The sequence below is a fragment of the Pinus tabuliformis genome, chromosome J, assembly GCF_031772625.1.
Source record: "Pinus tabuliformis cultivar Carrire ecotype Pingquan chromosome J, CPIR1, whole genome shotgun sequence".
Taxonomy (NCBI): Eukaryota; Viridiplantae; Streptophyta; class Pinopsida; order Pinales; family Pinaceae; genus Pinus; species Pinus tabuliformis.
Genome location: NC_142295.1, coordinates 1,202,357,428 through 1,202,379,883, shown reverse-complemented (window position 1 = coordinate 1,202,379,883; position 22,456 = coordinate 1,202,357,428). Strand labels below are relative to the sequence as shown.

General features: G+C 39.6%; 1 protein-coding gene across 1 annotated transcript in view; it reads right to left on the bottom strand.

The window, feature by feature from the left end:
- Positions 1–22,456, bottom strand: part of LOC149231450 (uncharacterized) — a 105,988-nt gene that overhangs the window by 59,284 nt on the left and 24,248 nt on the right. Inside the window, exon 2 of the mRNA XM_089379196.1 lies at positions 12,713–12,979. Coding sequence (XP_089235322.1) covers positions 12,713–12,916 — 204 coding nt within the window. The 5' untranslated portion in view covers positions 12,917–12,979. The remainder of the gene's footprint in view (positions 1–12,712; positions 12,980–22,456) is intronic.

The following is a 22,456-nucleotide window of genomic DNA, read 5'->3' as shown; positions in this document are numbered from 1 at the left end:
TTGAGCTGTGGGAGATATAGAACATGATCCAAAAGAAAGTCTGGAAGACCAGGCAGTTTAAGCTTGATTGTGCCAAGCCCTGATGGCTTGATTTTTGATTGATCTGCAAAGTATACTGCTCCATCAACATTGTCAGTGAAATCTTCAAAAAATCTTTTCTATGAGTCATGTGACAGGTTGCTCCTGAATCAAGCAACCAATCATTTTTCCAGGAAGTAAGTGAAGCATTAAACAAATCTTCATTTACTCCAATGTTACATTGTGCCTCAACATAGTGAGCGGATTCAGATGCTTTACCTTTTTCTGTATCATCAGTTTTACCTTTATGTTGGTTTCTTTTCTGCTCAATTTTGTCCCATGGTAGCTTGCATGTAGAGGCATCATGTGATCCATTTTTTTTGCAGCGAATGCAGTGCAGATCTGCCTTTTCTCCTTAAGAATGTTTGCCCCCCTACCTCTGAAATATCTTCCTCTTCCTCTTCGTCCACCTCTTCCTCTTGTAGAATCTTGAGCAGGATGCTTTTCTTTATGAGCAAGGCACACAGTCTCTTCAGAAGACTCAGGGGTTGTCTTCTTTCCAAAAGCTTTCTCTCTTTCAGCAAACTTTTTCACAAGAGAGTCAAAGGTTATATCTTTGAGATTTCCATTTGCTTGCAAAGACTCAAGATAATTGGAGTAAGTAGGATAAAGTGCCTTGAGAAAAGCAATAAGAGGGATATCCAGCTCAACCTTAGTAGATTTGATATCATGCATTATAGACTTTACTTCAGATGCAAGAGCAAGAGGATCATTATTTTGCAGTTCAAGAGTGAAGAGTTTAATCATGAGTTGGACAACTTCAAGTGCAGAATGTGAGTCATAGAGTTCTTTCAATTTTTGTAGGGCTTCAAAGGCAGTTGAATATGACGAAATATGGCGACTCACCTCTTCATTTACAGATGTTGTGATTAATGCATAAGCTTTGCTGTTCTTGTTTTCCCAAATGACGAGCTCTTTGTCTAAGGTAGGTTGTACTGGGTCATTGTCTCCTTCTCCGACACACACTCCTTTCCACAACTCATTGAAGATGAGGGTGTGTTTTATCATTCGGGACCATTCAGGATAGTTCTCCTTGCCAGTGAGAACTATTCCTACCATGGAGATGATTGAATGCATTCTGTAAGAAAAGAAATTACTTCTGCTGATAGAAAACAATATATATGTTATACCTTCCACTTCTCAACCATATAACATATCGCCATAAAAAAACTTAATAAAATTTCATTCCACGCTCACCGCACCAATGTTTTTACATGAAACAGCAGCATTTGAAAATGTATTTGAAACCATTCACCATACAACAATTTCACACCTCTGTCATTCAATATATTGACCAGACTTTAAAAGAAAGAAGTATGGCAACATATTATTCAATCCAAAGAGAATATTTCGACCAATTTTTAAAAAGGGAGTATCGCAACTTAGTCCTCCAGTGCACCGAAAATACCAATTCTGCTGCGCACCGAAAATACTAATAGAGACAGACATGAAAATACACCGGGCACCGTTAATTGAACATCCACTCGTTGTCTCCTTATGAAATGTCTACCATGTCCGTGGACACCATTAATTGAACATCCACCGTTCAGCGCATCGCCTTAATACCATACAACAGTCAGCCTTTAAATACATGAACAGGCCAGCGTTTAAATATATGAACAGGCCAGCGTTTAAATACATGAACAGTCAGCGTTTAAATATATGAACAGGCCAGCGTTTAAATACAACAACAACATTCGAACTTATTTGAAACATCCGCATTCGAACTTATTTGAAATGGCATCATTCAAAACGTATTTGAAATAAACAGCAGCATTTAAAATCATGCTCACAACCACGCTTCCGCTGCTGGGCTCATCACGCTTTCAGGCAGCATTTAAAATCACGCTCACAACCACGCTTCCGCTGCTGGGCTCATCACGCTTTCAGGCAGCATTTAAAATCACGCTCACAACAGGTGGAGGGTAGTATAACAGTTCACCGAAAAGCAGCAAACGTATATCATTCAGGCAGCATTCGAACCGGCAACAGCAAACGTATATGAAACAGCGTTCAATTCAAGCGTTAACCAAGCAACAAGGAGGAGCGGTCAGGCGTTGAGGAAATGAATCACAACGCAGAGGACAGAGGCGTTGAGGACAGTGCTCAGGTCAGAACGACAGAGGACAACGCTTAGTGGACAGTGCTCAGACCAGCGTACAATCCACAGTAGCAAAAATGAAGGGAGTTACAAATTATTTTGACAAATGGCTCTGATACCATTTCAAGCCAGGCAGTAAAACTGATTTGGTTTATTTCATTAGGTATGCTAATGTTATATACAAAGAGTGTGACTGCTCAGTTCATCTCCTGATGACTGTTCACATTCCTAATTTAACTATTTACATAAATTCACCCAATCGCAGAGGATTAGGTGTCAACAATAACCACGATGAAACAGTTATTTTTGGACAATTGTCCCCAGAAAAACCCAATGTGGGAAAACCAGTGCAACAGAGAGGGTTTCTTTATTATTCTTCAGCAAAAATCTCATGTAAAAGATACAACTAGCTGAATAGAAGAGGATTCTCTGTGAGAAAATTTTACAAACACTTCTTGACGAGTTTCTGATCCAAGAGAGGACCTGCTACCCCCTCTGCGTCTCACTACGTCAGCCCCTACGTCACACTGTCTCTGTGTTGTCCCTCCTCTACGTCACAATTTCTACGTTTTTCCTCTCTCTGCTCTGCGTCTTCTGCTCCTGACCTTCAGACTAATGTTGATACCCTCTCTTTCCTTCTCACCTGCAACTCTCCCTCTGATTCGATTTTCTCTTGCCGAACTTTGACTAATGAGAAAATCGATCTTACTTGGGTAACTGAGTATCTGCCTCTGGTGTATTTTCCAAATGCCCCTCGATGTCCTTCTTATAATCTTCCAGTTGAGAACCAATGGCCCAGATTAGATTCTAATCAATGGCTCAGATCATTTGGACTCGATCTTTGTCTTCTTCTAGAAGTTATACCCACAGTTTAGATTAACACCTATTAATTATTTTAATTTCCTAAGTTTAGACTTAGGGTCCCATTAAAAATAATATGGGTGGAATTTCCCAAAACGATTTCTGGTTACTGTGGAATACATATGTTTAAGCCTCCCTGCAAAATTTCAGACTTAGAGGACATCTGATGCTACCAGAAATCAACATTGCCCTCAGCGTCCCTCCTACTTCTTGACGCAAGCCTGTTAGGGCCTCTCCTCCCCTCCACTACCTTCATATCCCTCTCCCGTGGCCTTTTCCTAGCCTTCCTGCCCTCCGTCCTCCCTTGCTACCCTCATTTCTCTTCCCTAGCCTCTGCCATGAGCCCTTAGGCTCCTCCTCTTGTCTGTCGTGGCCTCTCTCTGCTCTTGGCAGCCTTCCCTCCTCTGCCACAGGCCCTCCTTGCCTTGGACGGCAGGCCTACAAGGCCTCTCCACCCCAACGCTAGCCTTCCAAGGCAAAGCGTTGCCCTACCTTGCCCTCTCTCCATTTTTATCTCTATCGGTGATCATCTGAAATTTTCTGAGCTAATAATTGTTGTTTGCAGAAAAATTGGGGCAAATTTTGTGTTTGCAGGTGGCCCAGCTACTCAAGAAAAGGCCTACTAGTTTGCTTCCTCTAACCCTTATCCTCCTCACTGTTTTGCTACAGCCAGTCCAATCTTTTCTTAACAGTGATAAGACATTCATATAAGTGGCATTAAATTAATTGGCAAACTATCTAACACATTGATAAGTCACTTAAGCATATTGGGCATTCATCATTTGAGCAAATTTTCATATCTTTCAATAATTGTCATACTCTTTAAGACTGCATACTGAATTCTGATCTATAACAGTGGCATTTGCATCATAAAAGGGCCTAACTCATTTAAAATCTTGTGTTTGGCAAAGTGGTTTGGCATTTGGGTTTCCATCACTTGCATTTTGCATGCATATGCATCTCACATTTTGCATCTAAAGTGCTCTAAAGTAATCTAACTCACTGTTGTCATAAAGCTCACTTATTGCTCATTTGGATAACATTGGAACATAAGTAACATAAGGCTTCTATTGTTCATGCTCTAATAGTTCATTGTGGAAAAGATTTGTTTCATTGTTTGAAGTGCTATTATTGTCTAGCATTGGTAATATTGGATAAGAATACTAATATTCTCTTGTCTCTTGTGAGTTATTTCATGATCTCTAAAGTCATAAGTTTGCACTAATAAGCTCACTCTCTAAAGCACTTTAATCTCAAGTGGCATCGTGTTGAATGGTTTAAGTTATTTGGGCATCTTGTGTTACATCACTTGTCTTTTGGGAGATCTAATTGTTTCTATCACTCTAATTAGCATTTGAAGTAACTTGTTCTAATTGTGTTCAAAAGAGCATCAAATCTCTTAAGTGTTTAAACTCCATTGGCATCAAAGATCTAATATATCTTGAACAATTGGTATTGAGGAATCTAATTGCAATATTGGCATTATCTTGTTGGTATATCTTAAAAGGCTTCTAATTGCATAAGAGCATTGATTGTCTAATCATCATTGGCATCTTGTATTGTCTCATTGGCTAATTGCTTTAAGTGGATAAGTGCTCTAGTTCTCTTGCCATTAATGTCATTTTATGGTTATTGTGGATCTTTGGCATATTGGTGATCTTTCCTTTTAAGAGCATATATCTTGTGATTATTAAGCAATTGTATCATGGACATATCTTATATCTTGTTGGGAAAATTGTATCTTGGTTATTTCTTGTATCTTTTGAGCACTTGTTAAGTTGGCACATTATCTTGCGTATAAGATTGTCTCTTAATTCATTGTTAAGTACTCTTGTCATAAGGCTAATCATAACTAAGTACTTAAAGTCATTAAGCAATCTTAACTCAAGAACCACTCAATAATCTTGCATTCTCATCCTAGAGCTAGTCTTGCATTAATAATTTACCTCCAAGCATAAGCTTGGTTGATAGAGAGAGGAGCACCCTTCCATCTTTGCTTGAGAAGTCTAGGCTCTCTAGTATTTAAAATGGTGACCTTGTAGTCGTCAGAGCCATAGTCTCTACAACGCCGGAGGCATCGGGTATGTTAGATTTCCAGGAGAGGGATCATTAACCAAGCCATTGCTTGTTTCACCTTGACTTCTCTCTGCCACTTACTTTAGAGACTAGGCTCAATATAGATAAAGATCAAGGGATACACTTAGCTAGGCATTTAATTAAAATAAACCAAGATCTTGCATTTCACCTAAGTCATAGGATCTGCATTTCATCTAGGATAGTGAATCATTCATTAAGCAGTGGTTGTTCATCCGGTTACTTGGTCTCTAATTGATTCAAAGCAAGTAGTTGACTCCATAAGGCACTGGTCTCATAATAATCTAATCGAATCCTTTAAAACTTGTTAAAATCAATCAAGTGACTAGGAAATTTAATCATGTCTCCCAGACTCGTTGGTTACCAACGAGTCTTGCATTCTCATCTTTCATAAGGACTACCCCCCATACCCTGTTGTTGGGAGACAGCTAGAACGGAGAGGTTGGGAATCAGAGTGACAGCCCCCGACCTGAGTCGTTGTCGCAGTGCCTGTACAATCTGAGCGACAACACTACCATCAGTAATGCCTCTCACACAATTCTGCACATCAATCCATTTGCCAAACTAGCATTGGTTTCTCCACTCGGACTCAAGAATCACAATAATATTGAGCAACATCCATATTCATCCAACTCTGAATCATTTCTAAAGTCATAGAACTGGAAAGTATATGTGACTATCCATCATAACTGTATAGCGCTAAATATTATAAAGGTCATAGTGGACATTGCCTCTAAATTGATGGATAAGACAAGCCCCACAAAAGGCATGTGAATGCATGTGAATGTCTCACATTCAATTTCTCCATGTCATAAACATATTATAACACGAGCCCAAAATTTGCTTAACTCAAGAGCATACTTTGGAGATTGAATTCCCAGGTTGATGTCTCAAGATCTACTTGTCTCAACAGAGCAATATACCAAACATATCTTAAGTAGATAGATGAAAAGTATGCGACTCACTGCCACGTGCTGTGTCTGAAGATAAAGAGTTTTATTCTCAAAAATATGCCTCCGAATACACTTCCACTGATGTCACTTTAAAAACCACTTCTCCTCTCGAAAGATACCCCAGACTGATGGGAAGACTGACCCTTGCATACCCTAGAGAGGACTTCAACAACTGAAGTAAATCATACCTTGAGCAATCACTGAAATAAGGCTTATATCAGGTTTGCAAGTACCTCCAAATACAAGAATTCAATCCACAGATAACTCAGTGATATTCTGCCACATAAATTCAGTAAGACCAAACAGATTTTAGTCTAGTGTCACAAAGAACTTGTGAATCAAGAGGATCTGTCACAGGTCATAAATATTGCTGCAGTATGAAACCATAAGCAGAGAATAGCATCCAAAGAACAACCACACTGTAACACATATCTGCCCTTAGAAAGCTAATAAACAATGATGCCCTACAACTTTGCCACTGAGCTCAGTACTCAGACTAGTGTGAATGAGCCATTAAAGTATAACCCACAGCCTGTGTTTTTAAGTTCCTGATCAAGGCCGAAAATACACAGAGATAAACCCTTGAATTGCAGAGAAGATAGCCTCAGAATAGTGACCTCAGAAGGTCCTCAGATTAGGGCTAGTAATGTTCCACAAACAGCCTTAGTAAAGCAACCAAATAGTTTGAAATCACCCACAAGTAAAGGTTGTAACCTGCCCTAGTAGTCTTCAGAACTTCACCACAGGGAATACTCAAATTGTGACCTTTTCTACTGTTGAAGTGTGAAATATTAGCCTCAGACCCTGCGTCAAAAAAATAGCCGCATAAACTTTATTGCCACAGAGGGTCAAGTAACCTCAGAGGGTTCGACTTATTCCACAGGGGTTTGAATTTTTTTGGCCTCAGAAGGGGTTGAGCTTAGTCCTCAGAATCTGCGCATAATTCAGAGAAGTATACCTTCAGAGCTGGCCGAAATTCGGCCTCTGAGGTAGCTGGAAACCACAGAAAAACCTCAGATGTGATGCCTCAGATTTTCCAAGGAAATATCTTCAGACTTCGGCCTCCCACAAAAGATTAACGTGAAATTAATAGCCTTAGATCAGGCGAGTTTTTCCTCAGATCATTGTTGATTCCTTGATGTGCTTTTAGGGCAAACGAGTCCCCTTTTTATACTCGTTGTGGAGGCTTCTAGGAGGGGTCGACATGGCCTAATTTTCCCTGGAGCCGACCTACAAAAATTTAAATTTTGAATTTGAATTTTCAAGATATTTTGGAGCCGAAACCAATTTCTTTCAAGGCAGAATTAAATTCATTTTTTTTTGGTTAATTTTCCTCTGATAAAACTCTCTTTTGCAATCTGACATTAACTTCCAAGGCCCATCAAAATTTTAATTTAATTTTCTTGAACGAGGAATGCTAATAACCAATCAATATGTCGCCCTTATCATCTCGTTGAGGGTTTCTAGACCAATCTTCGGGTTTTAACTTTGAGCATCCATATTTCCTCAACCTTGAGGAGTTGTGAGGCATGCCACATATCGTTAGAATCAGCACGGCAAGTTGAATCAAATGATGATGGTCTCACAATCAAAAACATTGTCTTTTACATCCATTTTCCTCAACAAGTGCGGGGAATCTAAGGCTTCCCAAGGCTTCTTGTCATTTGCAGCTTCTAACCAGTGTTTTTAAAACCGGAACCGGTGACCGGACCGGTCCACCTAATGAACCGGTTTACCGACCGGAACCGGTCTAACCGGGACTGGTTTGGTCTAAACGAACCGGTTTTTAAAAAATACATTAAATAATTAATTTTTAATGAAACAAAACTATTTTTAAGATGTAAAACCATGATTCCAAGCCAATAGAGACAAAATATGCAAAGTTTGCTCATTTATATACCATGCAAAGGTGAATATATCAAAATGGCACCGAGTGCAATACATATCATCGACAAAATAGCAAAATACATAAGAAATGAGGCTCTAAATGGCCTATAAAGTCCAAAAACAATGCTGCAAGCTATGAGGCCATTGGCCTACTACAAGTCTACAGTGTACACATGATCAATCATCAAGTCCATCACCACTACTAGACACAGGATCATCATCAGGAGCTACATAGACATCATCTGGTTCAGAGTCTGAGGATGCCTCAGACTGATCTGCAACATCAGTATCAATGCCACCAATGACAATAGAAGTGGACCTAATGGAAGCACGAGTTTGTCGACCTGCACGACTAGTGCCTTCCATTGGTTCCTTGCCTTTCCTTGATGCCGCTACTGATCCTGGTTCTGATGCCGCCACATAATCTGCCTCATCCCCCGCTAAAGCCATGTCGATATCAAAATCAGCCTCAAACACAGGATCTTCAGTCTCCTCCACCCATTCTGATGTTGGATCAATATCGTCCAACACAATGGGATCTAGATCAGGTGATTTGCTCATCATTTGGTTCCTCCTCAGTCGAAGGTTGTATTGTACAAAAACAAGATCATTTAACCGTTTTTGTTCCAAACGGTTTCTCTTCTTCGTGTGTATGCGCTCAAAAACAGACCAATTGCGCTCACAACCTGAAGCACTGCAAGTTTGACTGAGGACTCTAATTGCAAACCTTTGCAATTGAGGACACTGGCCACCAAATGACTCCCACCAATGTGCTGCAAAGAAAAAGACAATAATTAGTAACTTAGTTTATAATTTGAATTGTAAAGAACGTAAACAATTTTAACTTGAAATGAAAAACAAAATGGAAATTGGAATTGCTTACCTGGTTGGTCCACATCTCTTGCCATCTTTGCCAAGTTTTTGCCAAAAGTACCACTTGCCATATTGAAAATAGTAAGCTGTCTATGTATTTCCAACTGGTCTACATGGTTAGGGACCATGCGCTCCAAGCAATCAATCAATCCAGCTCTGACCTCCCCATCATGCTGATCTCCTAGCCGATTTTTATAGTGATACCTTGGGTTCAAAAAGTACCCGGCTGCATGTATAGGACGATGGAGTTGATTGTTCCATCTGTTATCAATGATCTCCCATATACGGCCATATTTAGCTAACCTGTCCTTGTAAGCTGCCCGTATCTGCTCCTTTGCCTGATCCATAGCTTCATAAATGTAGCCCATGGCCAATCTTTCCCCATCCACCAACCTTAGCACCTTAACAAGGGGCTCGGTAATTTTCACAAGCTCTACAGACCTTTTCCAAAAATAAGTGTCTAACACTTTCTTTTTGGTGTCTTTTCCATCTGGTCTACGAGCCCACCGAGATTCAGACCATTCTTCAGAGGAAAACATTTTCTGCAAGTTTTTATGTTGACCATTGAGACATTGCAACGTGAGGAAGTGAGTTGCAAATCTCGTAATTGCAGGCCTAACAAGCTCTTTGCCTCCAGTGTGTTTCCTCATTAGGCTCAATACCCATGAGTGGTTGTAAATGTATTTTGTAATGCACTTGGCATGCTCTACAGTGTTTTTTACCCACTCCACCTTGCCTATATCCTCAAGCATGAGGTCTATGCAATGTGCAGCACATGGAGTCCAAAATATGGTCTTATATTTGGCCTCAAGCATCTTTCCAGCAAGAACATAGTTTGAGGCATTATCAGTGATGACCTGCACAACATGCTGCTCCCCAACTTCCTGAATAATGTTATCCAAAATCTCAAATAGAAGGCTTGCATCCTTTACCCTATCAGATGCATCAACTGATTTCAAAAACATGGTTCCTTGAGGGCAAGAAACAAGGAAATTAATGATAGTGCGGTTCTTTCCATTGGTCCATCCATCTGACATAATGGAACAACCTATTTTGAGCCATGACTCTTTAAACTCAACCAAATACTCATCAATGGAAGATATCTCTTTTTGCAAAAGAGCTCCCCTCAAGTCATGCATACTAGGGCCTTTGAAGCCCTTTCCTGCAGCTATAACAGAGTCCCACATAGCTTGGTAATAAGGTGAGCGAGCAGCATTAAATGGGATATCTGAATCATACCACCATCTAGCAATGTATTGGTGAGAAGTTTCTTTGCATTGTTTTTTCCAATGTTGATCCAAAGTGGGTTGAGAACTTGGCTGGGAGGAAGTGGGATTAGATTTAGAAGAGGCAATGTTGGCAGAAGATGAGAAATAACTTTGGATGTTTGCTCTCTTTGTTCCTTTTGATGGTTGGCCAACTCCAACAGAAGGATGAACATAGTGAAAGGGGTCATTGGTGGAAGGGATAGAAGTGGAGTCTTGAATCTCATAATCATCATACCCACTCTCTTTCATGGCTTCTATTAATTCCCTCTTCCTTGCAATTTCATCTTGGATGGCCTTCTCCCTAGCCTTATCCTCATAAAATTTTTCAAGCTTGGCAATGTATTTTGCCCTAATAGGACCTAACAGTTCTTTTGGTGCATCACATGGCTTTACTTGGCCTCTTACCCCAGCCAAGTGTTGTTTCAACCTAAGAATACCCCCACCTCCAATAGATTTATGGCATAATTTGCATATCATTTTTCCATCAATTACATCACAATGAACCCATGCACTGTCCTTTCCTTTTGGAGCCATGTTTGCTTGAAATAATAACAATTTGCAAAGAAATCTGCCATTTAAAAAAAAATTGCAGCTAAGCAAAATGGAAAACCAAAGATAAATGTAGAAAAACAAATGCACATGCAAGGCTCAAGCTACAAAATTTGATAGCATAGAGCTAGAGAGTTTATAGCATACATGATAGATCATAGAAGTGAGAAGTTTATAAGTATAACACATTAAAAAAAAATTCATGGACAGCAAACTCAAATGAGGAATTATCAAGTGCAAATCCTTACCTGGAAATGCAAACTAGCTCCCTTAGCCTCCTCTTGAAGATGGCAACTCCACTGACAGCTACACACTATCTCCAAAATAGCTCCAACTCCAACTCCAAGATGACTACTTCAGCAAAAACTCCACACTCTCCAAGCTCACAAACAAACTCACAAACACTCCAAATCAGTTGTGTGAGACAAATGAGAGTGAGAGGGGTCTCTTATAGCAAGTGTGAGGGTGTTTTTGGAGGGAAAATACCTTTCCCTCCCCCCCAAAACCCCTAAACCACAAAACCGCTGCGCTTTTTTCATTAATCGGCGGGCTGTCCATAAACCGGCCGGTTTATGGCGGAACAGGCCGGTTTGCTACAAACCGGCCGGTTTTGACCGGTTAGGGCCAGATTTTGGGCACATGAGGTGGCTAACCGGGTTTTTTAGGCCGGTTCGGACCGGCCAGGCCTCCAACCGGCCGGTTAGACCGGTTACCGGTTTTTGTGGCCGGTTTTTAAAACTATGCTTCTAACTAATGCAATCCACGATGCATGTTAAGAGCGTTCATAGACCGATGTTGGCATCAATGACAACACCATTCAACAAATGACCACAAAGTTGGGTCTCCAACTTTGATAAGGCATATATCCTCAACTATGAGGAGTTATGTGTCGTGCCACCTACCATTAGAAACAACATGATGAGTACAATCAGTTAATGATGGTTTCGCTAGCAAATTCACTAGTCTTCCCATTCATTTACCTCAACAAATGCGGGGCTTCCTCAGGCTGCTGCTTGGGTTGAGATCAATGACAACCAAATTCCAACATTCTCCATTGTAGTTGCATTATTTCCATAGCAGAAAAGAGAGCAAACCAGCCTCACATTCTAGCTAGGTTTTCTCTCGTAAGGGTTTCCCAAAGCAAATCCTTGTGCTCATTGTGGGTGGTGTGTGATTGTATTTTCTGTTCTCTATTTTCAACATTTTATCTACTTCATGCATAGCAAAAAAGATAAAAAATCTAGAATCTAAAGGAATTTAACCTTCATAATATAGATTTCAGTTTATTTTATCAAATCTATTGTGACAAACTGTCCAGTGGAATATCCATGCCAGTTTACAAATCAAAGACGCAAGGTCTCACCATTGTACTATCTGGTGCACTTTGGGACTCTGCTCGTCATTGCTCTAATTTGATGGATCAACCTGAAAGTATGAGGTGCAGAGAGAGAAGAGGGCACAAAAAGTATATGGATCATATAAAGTAACAAAAACAATTTACGACATGAGATAACTAAGGCTTTTTTCATATTAATTTCAAAATCATATGTCAAGAAGCTACAATGTGCAATTTGTAATAGATGGATCATATAAAGTAACAAAAACAATTTACAATATGAGATAACTAAGGCCTTTTTCATATTGATTTCAAAATCACATGTCAAGAAGCTACAATGTGCAATTTGTAATAGATGTATCAAACACCACAAAACATATGAGCCACAGACTACCTGGTAAGGTCATCCCCAACCATTGGAATATAACATTAGTTGTTCTGTACCAACAGATTAAAACCAAAATAAATATGAACATGCTAGGGCATGGTGACATCTGGGAAGCACCATAAACTAAGATTCAGTTAAACAACCAACACAAAATAGTTCCATGACCTCTTCATTTCATAACAAGACAAATTTATCTCCTTTTCTGTCTTTGAAATGTTTTCCATCATGGACTATATAGTATAGAAAATTTTATCACTCAGTGTGTGCATGATTGCCCCTAAGGGAAACAACATTTACATCTTAGAGCTAAAAATTGCTACTTACTTCACACTGCTCAACAAGCTTAGACTCACAGGCCAGCCATGCACGGCGCCAGCTATCTTCATCCTTGAAAGCAAGAACATAGGGACCCTTTGAGGGGTCATCATTTTCACCTGCTTGCAAAGGAACTCTCAATAATGGAATGATGGGATCAAATGCAATGGTTGTAGCAGCTGGTGAAAGATCCACAGAATTATTATCCTTCATATTTCTTCCTTTGAATGCAGGCCTTAATACACTTTCAATCAAACAAGAATCAGGAGTAGCAACCTGTCACCAAAACATCAGCAAACAAGATCCATATTTTCAGAAAGTATGTTATCATCTGCTCCAATCTTGTATTATATTAAATCCTGCTACTTTTTTCCCTTTGCTTGAACACATAAAACACCAGTGATTCAGAGAGACAGTACATTTTATTTAAGAAATAACTTTTGATCATTATATCCACAAGCCAGGAAGATGTAAATGTTCTTAAAAAGGATGGAAAATCATTTCCAGTAAAATATAAATATATCATAATGCAGCTTTTCACCTGTTCAATTCCATGGATTAACTTCGAATTATATTCTGCATAGACATGTCACTTCAGATTACCCTGAGGGTATTGCGCGTTCAATAAATCTGTTAGCATTATTAAATCTTCTCGTAATATTTTTATGGAAAATGTTAATACACGTTCTGAAAGGCGTTTGCAAAGCTCACAGGCTAGACCTACATAATTTTCAAAATGAGGATCATTTGATGTTAGACAGGAGCTTGTTTGCTGATTTTGAAACCTCGGTACTTGAAGTCATTTCCTATCCTGATAAAAAAAAAATCTGGAGTGAAATAGCACCACCTTTGACATTTGATATTATATTTGTCTCCAGTTAAGTCGATTGGAGCAAGATTGTAATACATTTTATGTGATTCCTCCATACACCCAATCCCATTTTAGACATTGTTCATCCATCTTTGGTAGTGGCCCATTTACCACTTGTCATATCCACTTAGCTATTTTTTGGCATAGTTACAAGGAATCATAGGTATGGGAGATAGATGAGCCAAAATTAGAGGGAAATATAACAAGAAACACCAACACAGGCATTGTGTAAATAAAGAAACAATCAGACAATAAAAATCCATAACCCTCATAATGTTGTCTTACAATTTTTCAGATTTATGCACATATTAATTTTAGATTTTCAAATAAAATAAAATTTTCCAGATCACAAATCCAAAAATTTGATTCCTGTACAAGTATTTTGAAGTAATAACACTCAAATAAATGTAATAAAGTCCACAAGTAAATGTTAATGACCTACTGCTAATGTTAAAGATAGTGGCATTAAAACAGATTAATTTTAAGGTCAAAACTTCAGAAAAATTGAAAGTTATCAAATAATATTAGCGAGACTTTAAGAAAGCCATCGCGATTTTTGGAAGAAATTTGTCCACCCACTAGCAGGACCATTGCAGATTTCAGAGAGACACCGACACCCAACATTTGGATATTGAGACAGATTGGAAACAGATGTAAAAGTCCTTAGAACGAACAGAATGAATGCTGTAACCAAACCACAAAAAATAACACATGCAAGAAGTGTTTCCACACTTGAGGGCATCTTAGCATGACAGCAGTTGAACACAAGTTCTGTTCATAACTTTTATGTTACAGGAAACACACAGCCAAATTCCAAAACTCCTTGGTGAGTGTTACCAGAAAATCTAGCATGCCTAGTGCAAAGTCTCACCAAGCAACCTAGGTCTTATGGCAACAAACAAATTAGCAACCATTGTCACCTCAGCAGCCTCTCTCCTATTGTTTTGTGGTTGGGATGTTATCTCCAAAAGGGGGCTTCCCTAGCAAGACTTAGAGGTTAGGTGACTAGGGTTCCAAACCAAATGACTCTCTAAGGAGCTCGCAGATAAATCACCTAGAAATGTCTTCAGTGAGTGAGGTCTCAAGGGTGATAAGAGTCTAATGGTTATGGGAGAAGGCACTGGCAAATCCTTGAAGGCTAAAGTCAGACTCACAAATGTTCAAGTGGACTTTCGACCAACAGCAAGAACTTAAAGAATAGATGTTGCAAGCTAGGGTTTTTATGGTATGCAGATTTACAGCATGCAATAGCATATAACAGAAAAGAAAGTCTCGAGATGATAAGATCAACAAAGGATTAAAGGCTATTAAAGATGTAAGCAACAGATAGGTGAAATTTAGGTTCCTAGTCGCTGAAAATGCATGTAAAAGAAATAAATATCTACACGTCAGCCCTCTTTTTAAGCAGTAAAACATGCAAGTAATACTAGAAATTCCCTTTTTAAATTTATTAAATGCAATTCCTCCCAATAAAGCAATAACATATAGATGTAAAGTTGCTATGAAATGCATATTTAGACCAAACCCTAACCCTAGTTACCAAAAATAAAGAAAAAAGAGAAATTTTAGAGGTGATCCCACAACTAAACTAGTGCATCTATTCAATTGAGCAATGGAGACTGTTACCCACCATTTTGTGGGTGATATCCCTAGGAGAAAAAATTTCTCCAAGATGATCCTCAGCCGGCAGCCCCTTGCAGCCACCAACTAGCTCGTTGTGCCATTTCTCGGCCACCTGAGCCAGCCATGTGGTCCTTCACCCATCTGCCATATTTGAAGGTGCGCCTCCCAAACCTAAAGATATGCCTTGTCATTTGGTAATTAAGTATTGTAGTTTGCTTATCATGGATACTTTTGGGCATAGATTAACCTTGCATATTAACCTTGGATTCTAGTCTAGTGGGATCTCTTTTACTGACCATTTGGCTTTAGGGATGGTATTTCATGGGAAACCCTGATTTCCACTGATTATAACCCCATTCATCATTTCTCCCACCTAGGTCCACATTCCTCCACTGAGTCCACATAGCGCTAGCTCTCCCCTCCCCTTGCCCACACCTTGGGTTGGGCCTAGAATGATGCCCTGGAGGTTGATGCACCTAAATATAAAAGTAAAAGCATAATTGGCCACATTCAACAGGAAAATGTACCACAAAATCCAAAAGATGGTCGAGACAAACAAATTTAGCACATGGGCGAAAGCCAATACATGAGCTCTACCCCATCATCATGGCCATCACCCCGGTTCCTACAGGCCCTAGATGAGCCTCCTTTATCGTTTAGGAACCCATAATTGTCCCAACCCCTGGTGGGCAATGAACCGCCCTACTTTAAAGGGGATATCCACTGTCATATCTCAAACATCATACTCTTATCCCTTGAGTCCCGAGCATTTAATTAAAGAAAAACCATAAAAAGGCAAAAGGCATATAAAGAAGGGTGGAAAAATCAAGGTCGAGGCACCTCATGTACCACGATTGCTCCCTCCTATACATTATATACCCAAGTGTGGGCTTCCCTTTTACTAGTTACCCTTGTACCCCAGCATGTGGCTCAGGGTTGCCCCTTTTCATTCCCTACTCCATTCATCTCTTTATCACTTGCCACCACCTTTAAAAGGATGTACCTTGGACATAGTAGCCCCTTTAGAAGTAGAAACCACCTAATGGGATACCTGGTTAACCCCATTTGGAGCTTGGAGACATTAGCACATGCTGAAGCCCATTATGGAAGGGCATGCCATTATGAAGTCCCCACTTGTTGTCCATGGTTTGTGAGTTCTTTTACTCGATTTCCTTGATGATTTGTTGCACTGGAAGGCTAGGGGATGCATTGGATCTTATGCAGGATTGCAGATGGTCTCCATCTTGGGTTTGGTCTCCATATACGGGGTCCTAACCCTCCATAGGACTACATTGGCACATATAGGGTGTGTGTTGAGAGACATGGGCCTCCACAGCAGTAGACAGCACTCCATGGATCCCCAGAGATGTTCAGAGATTGCTTGATATTCACCTATTGGACGAGGAAAATGAACCTGGTTCATCTTTGCCCAGCTTGCCCCACAGTTGTACCATGCACTTGGAAGATGACCCAGGACTTGTATGCTGATGTGGCATCACTTACACCATCATTTGAGCCCTTACAGATGGACTACAGGCATCTTCGACTCACTTGGAGACCCATGAGGTCACTTGTGTGCCCTCACAGCCATTGGGAGCACCACATGTTTATTATGTGGAGAACAAGGGGCCAACCCCTTGTCCATTTCTTTTTAAGTCCAATTCATCATTTTTGGCACTTATGGACTTCACTAGGCCTCTTAGAGAGCCCAACGACATGCATTATTGATTATTCGACCTCTTGGGAGGCTTATTATTTTGTTTATGAGCTAGTTTGGTGGGCTTGTCACCAAAAGATAGTTATTTGCACATTATTTTAGTTGATGGGCTAATGTAGGCTCAAATTAGGTAATTCGAACTCCTAATGTGTATAAATAGGAGAGACATGAATTCATTTGTATCATCACTTGGATTGGATCATATCTTCTTGTGATATTTTCACTATCTTTTGAGGATGAGACTTTTTGGATGAATGGATGAATTTCGATGTTTGATTATTCTTCGTCTTAGAGCTTCTATGATTGGCATATCTAAGTGATTGGATATATTCTTCTTACATGTCAGTACTATGTTAATTATATTTTGATTCTTTATTTTGCTTCATTCATGATATTGGCATTTTCGCTATTCTAGGGTTAATTTGTTGCTTTTCTTGGAACGAAATTGTGGAAATTAAATCTCTAAATAGTGTTGTATCATGATTGGGCCATGTTTGAATGAATGAATGTTCCTAGAGACATCCTTGTCTTGACAAGTCACCAAATATTGTTCAACGAAGTATAAATGACCTTGAAGCTACTTCCATTAAGCCCTAATGCCCAACGAAATTGTCTTTTAGGCCTCCTTAACAAGTGGAAATCAATCCAAACTCTAAATCTTCCATGACTCCATCTCTTCCAAAGGAAAAAGCACTTGTCCTCCTCTGGTGATCACTTTAAAGCAGTGTTGCACACATCGCGATCGGGATTTAATCGGCGCCGGGAAAAAAGCGGAAAAAATCGTTAAAATCGGGAAAAAATCGGAAAAAAGCGGGAAAAAATCGTTTGGCACAAAAATATTCATTTTTTTTCATTTTTTTTCAATTTTTTTAATATCTAAACCATCTACAACATAAAATAAATACATTGACACATAAATATGATAAAAAAACTAATATATAAGATGTTTAATATCATTTCTAGCGCTAAAATCACACATAACATTGAATCATGTCCTGAATAGTAAGTCCCAACTCAGCCTCAAAATATCAACAAAAAATATGATAATGTATCTCATCATGTCATAATGTCATATACAATAAAATGAAAGTCTAATCCTATTGATTTCCTCTGCCCCTCTTGCGAGAAAATGCCACAGCTTTCCCTTTCCCTCTAGATGTAGATGCTGGTGCCCGTGCAGGTGGAAATGGCAGTGGAGTCTGATGTGATCTAGACGTTGAAGAACTAGAAGTAGGAGCTATAGGAGGTAGACCACGTCCTCTACTGGTGGCAGGGGTAGCCCGGGCAGATGGTGTCACCTGGAAACATTACAATCTCCCAATCCTGAAATCCTGAAAAACTGATAAGTCTGCTGGATTTTAAATGAAATCTAAAATTCTACTTTCTCCATATGAAATCCAATGAGGCTGGAACCACTCTCAAACATCCTGAGTCATTTCATGGTAATGTTAAAAATTTAAGTAAAAGGATGAAAATGAAGATTAAGGAGAATGTCACTTTTACTTTAAGAATTTAACATTACCATGAATAGCATATCCATACTAGGGCCTAGACTTGATCATTAAGCTACCCCACTCAAAAATTATTTGTTTCTTTCAAAAAACATTGCATGAAAAAACCCAAAAAAAGTTATAAAACTATGTTGTCCTGATCCCCCACGATTTTTTCGTTAAAAATCGCGCTTTTTTCGAAAAAATCGCGATTTTTTGAAAAAAGCGCGATTTTTTCAGTAAAAATCGGCAAAAAAAAAGTAGGCGATTTTTTCGTATAAAAATCGCGATTTGATCGGCAAGATGAAAAAATCGCGATTTTCCGATAAAATCGCGATTTTATCGCGATTTTAACAACACTGCTTTAAAGCTTATTTCTTTCACATTCCCCTCTTTTTCTAGGCCTATCTTGCATAGGTCACCTAGGGCATCAATTATCTCACAATCTAACCATCCAAATACTTCAATTTTTGGTCCACAACTGCGTTGGTGTGTCCTCAAGAAGCCCTCCAAATTTCATGAGATTTTGATAGTGGGATCTTGAGATATCGCAAGCCTTAGCTCGAAGACCAATTCTTGCCCTTGGTTTCCCTTAGGCTAGAAACCTCACTGGGATCCTTGCATTGCCTTTAATTGAAAATTCATTCCTTGATCCCATTCCCCTCCCTAATTAGGTCAAGTACATCATTAGTCACTAAATCCTATCTTCTTGACCTAACCTCGGGTCCACTTGGTCCTGTGTGGTCCCATGCACTATCAAGGTTAATTCTTCAAAGATCACCTAGAACCCAAGTTTCAACAAGAATTCTAGGGCTTAGGTATCTCCTTTATAAGACATACTCAAAACCTAACCCTTGAAATTCTCCCCAAGCCCTTCCTAGAGAGCCTTCCATCTTGTCTTCCAAGACAAGCAAGCCACAATCTTGAGCCTCTCTTGTGAATAGGCTTCTAGGATCACCCTTCATCCTATCTTTGATCTATTCATCTTTGTGATCCTTATCATACCGGGTCTCCTCCAATCGTGAAAGCCCGTAAAGAGTAGGGAGCTTTAGTTGAGGTGATAGTGGGTTGTTGATCCATTGTTGCCCTTGACCTAGCAATTGTCCCTCTAGGATTCCCTCCTAAGACCCGTGCTAGTTTGAGAGGTAACATTTTGGCATCGTTGCCGAGGACACGAGACGTGTGTTTTGTTCCCCATACGACATATTGACATATCATTATTAGCAACTCCATTGGAATAACGAAGCCCTGGTTCACTGAACTTCAAAGTCAATGCTTGTAAGGTGAAGCAAGCATTTGCTGAGGCAATTTTAGCTCACATGATATCAATACATAAAGATCAATGGCTTCTAAAAATCTTCATGAGTGGTTTCCTACTTTGGATATCACATGGGTTCTAGGATACCCAAATGGCTTGGATTAGAAGTTTATGCAAAATATGCCACAATTCAAGGGTGATCCATCCACAGCATTGGACCACATAGCAAAACTTATGAAGCATGCTTCCGAAGTTAATGTGGTTCATCTAGACAGCCTCGTGGAGTTATTTATTGCTTCTATTGAATACAAGCACCGAGGTTGGCTCGACTCATGTGAGCCTGAAAGCATTTCATCATTTATCAAGTTGCTCAACAAATTCATAGAGTATAAGGGACCCAAATTCCAATCTAATGAAGTTGCTTGTGAAAGCCTAGAGGAAGCCCTTCGAAGGGAAGGTCTCATTAGTCAAGATGAAGAAGTTGGAGATAACCTTGAGGATCTTAATGATGAGCAGGAAGATGAGTCCTCAGTAGGTCCACATAATGAACAAGAAAGCACAGGTGCTGGGAAGGATGAGTTTATGGAAAGTGAAATTGAGACCAACCTTACCTTTCTCAAGGATATTACTCCCGATGACTCCTCTTTTGAGAACCTTGAGAAAGATGATCCCATTAGCCCCTTGGAAGATGACATTGGAGATTACTTCCACATTGAAAAGGAGAAGTGGGAAATCATTGGTCCTCAATTTGACTGTGCTCCCATTTATGACACCGACAAGGAGGATGAGGTTGAGAGTGGTCCTCCCTTTCTCCCAGGCATTATTTATGAGGACACATCCATCGATACCCTTGGGAAGGAGAATTATCATTTTCCCTTGCATGAAAAGGAGCAGTTGGAGATGATTAACTCTCCTTTTTGGGAAGACCCTATCTTTGGCAACAACAATGATAGGATTGATAAGGCCCTTGCTCATACCTACCTTCCTTATGATTCCGGGAGTATGTTCAAATCACTTGAGCCTCTAGAGTTGGATTTTCAGGAAAAGGATCTCGTTGAGACTTCACCTTCCCCTTTGCCCTTTTCTATTGTTCATCATCTTGAGTCTTCATCAAGTGATTCCCTCACCCCTTGTCATACAATCTCAAGTGACTGTGAGCCCTTTCCCCCTTCCGAGTATAGTGTCAAGGAAGAGCCCCTCATTGATTATACTTTACCTCCTTGGACACACCCTCAGGGTTTTGATCACTCCATGACCCCCCCTCTCCAATGTAACCATCACCTTGAGCAACCTATTTGTTGCACTCCTTTCCCTCACCCTTCGTTCCCCTCTCATCACAACCTTGTGGCATCTACAAAGCATAATATTATAAATAATGATTGTGATAGGGAGTTCTTGAGAGTAATCTTCCATTCCACCATTGTGTACTTAGAGGGAAAGCCCCACACTTCTAGATTGACCTATTATCCTTCTCCTAGGGTTTCCTTTTACCTCCAATGGAGATCACATTTTCCCACCTCCCACCCGCTTCATCCTCCATGTGATTGTTGTTGATTTTTGGTAGCATTGTGATGCAGGAGCATCCTACTTCAAAAAATCATTGTATATTTGGTTGACTTAGGGGGTGTGATGTTTTTAATTTATTTGTATATTTTTAATAAATTGAGTGAAAAATATGTGTGTGAGGTTTTAATTGTAAATATTCTCAATTATGAGAGAATATGAGTGATGATAGACTTGTAAAGATCTCATAGAGATCTTAGGGATTAGGGGATCCTAGAATAGAGGATTAGTTGAGTTAAAAGTGGAATTAGAGGATTTTTAGGATTTGGATGAGATATTTTAGGGATCAAGAGAGATATTGTTGGAGTTTGTTAAGGGATCTAGAACCTACTTGGGTTCTAATCCATTTGTATAAATTAAGAGGAGCCCATGAGGCATGAAGATGTAGAAGTGTGTGAGTGAGTGTGAAGAATGAGAGGCCATGAATAGGCCATGATTTCTCCTGTAAATATTTTATTGATTAATGAATCATTTGTTGAAGAGTTTTATTTGAATATGTTTGGTATTATCTTGTGTTGAGTTTTATTCTTTTTTTGTGACCTATGGTTAGAGCTGCTGCACCATTTTTGGTATCAGAGCTTGGGAAAGAGTTGAGTTTCCCTATATGTCGTTGATTATGCAATAAATCATTGGTGCGCACTTGAGACCGAGGAGAAGCGAATAGCTCGTTGGTGCATTGAGATACACTACCATTGGTGCCTGGATTAGTGATATCAGCCTGTTGTTTGAAATTTATTTTAAAGTGTTGGAGGTTGTGCCTATCATAGAGATCTGTGTTAAAGAGACGACGTTTAAATGTTGTGGTACATTGAGATTTGTTGCATAGGAGAACGCTCTCGTTCCTATCAACACTGATCTACTATGGCATCAAAATACTAATCAAGTGAACGTTATTGTGGTGAACGATGTTGCCAAGAAATTTTTGGTGACTGCATCCATGGACAACACTGTCATCCTTTCTCTTTGCTTTTGGTGCAACCCAGGTCTGCTAATTTTGACTTCATCGTTTGGGTTTGTTTAAAACGATTAATTGCCTGTGTTTCTTCCTGGAAGGTGTGCATCAGAAGTTTGTTTAGGAGGGTTTTTCTTGGTCAAAGGTGAATCGAATTATTGATTTCAGTCAGGAAGCTCTTGCATCGCCGCAAATTTTTATAATTCTGTGAGTTGGAATCTTTTGAAAAAAATTATGTGCCAAATTTTGAGCTTGTAAGCTGAATTGATCATATGACAG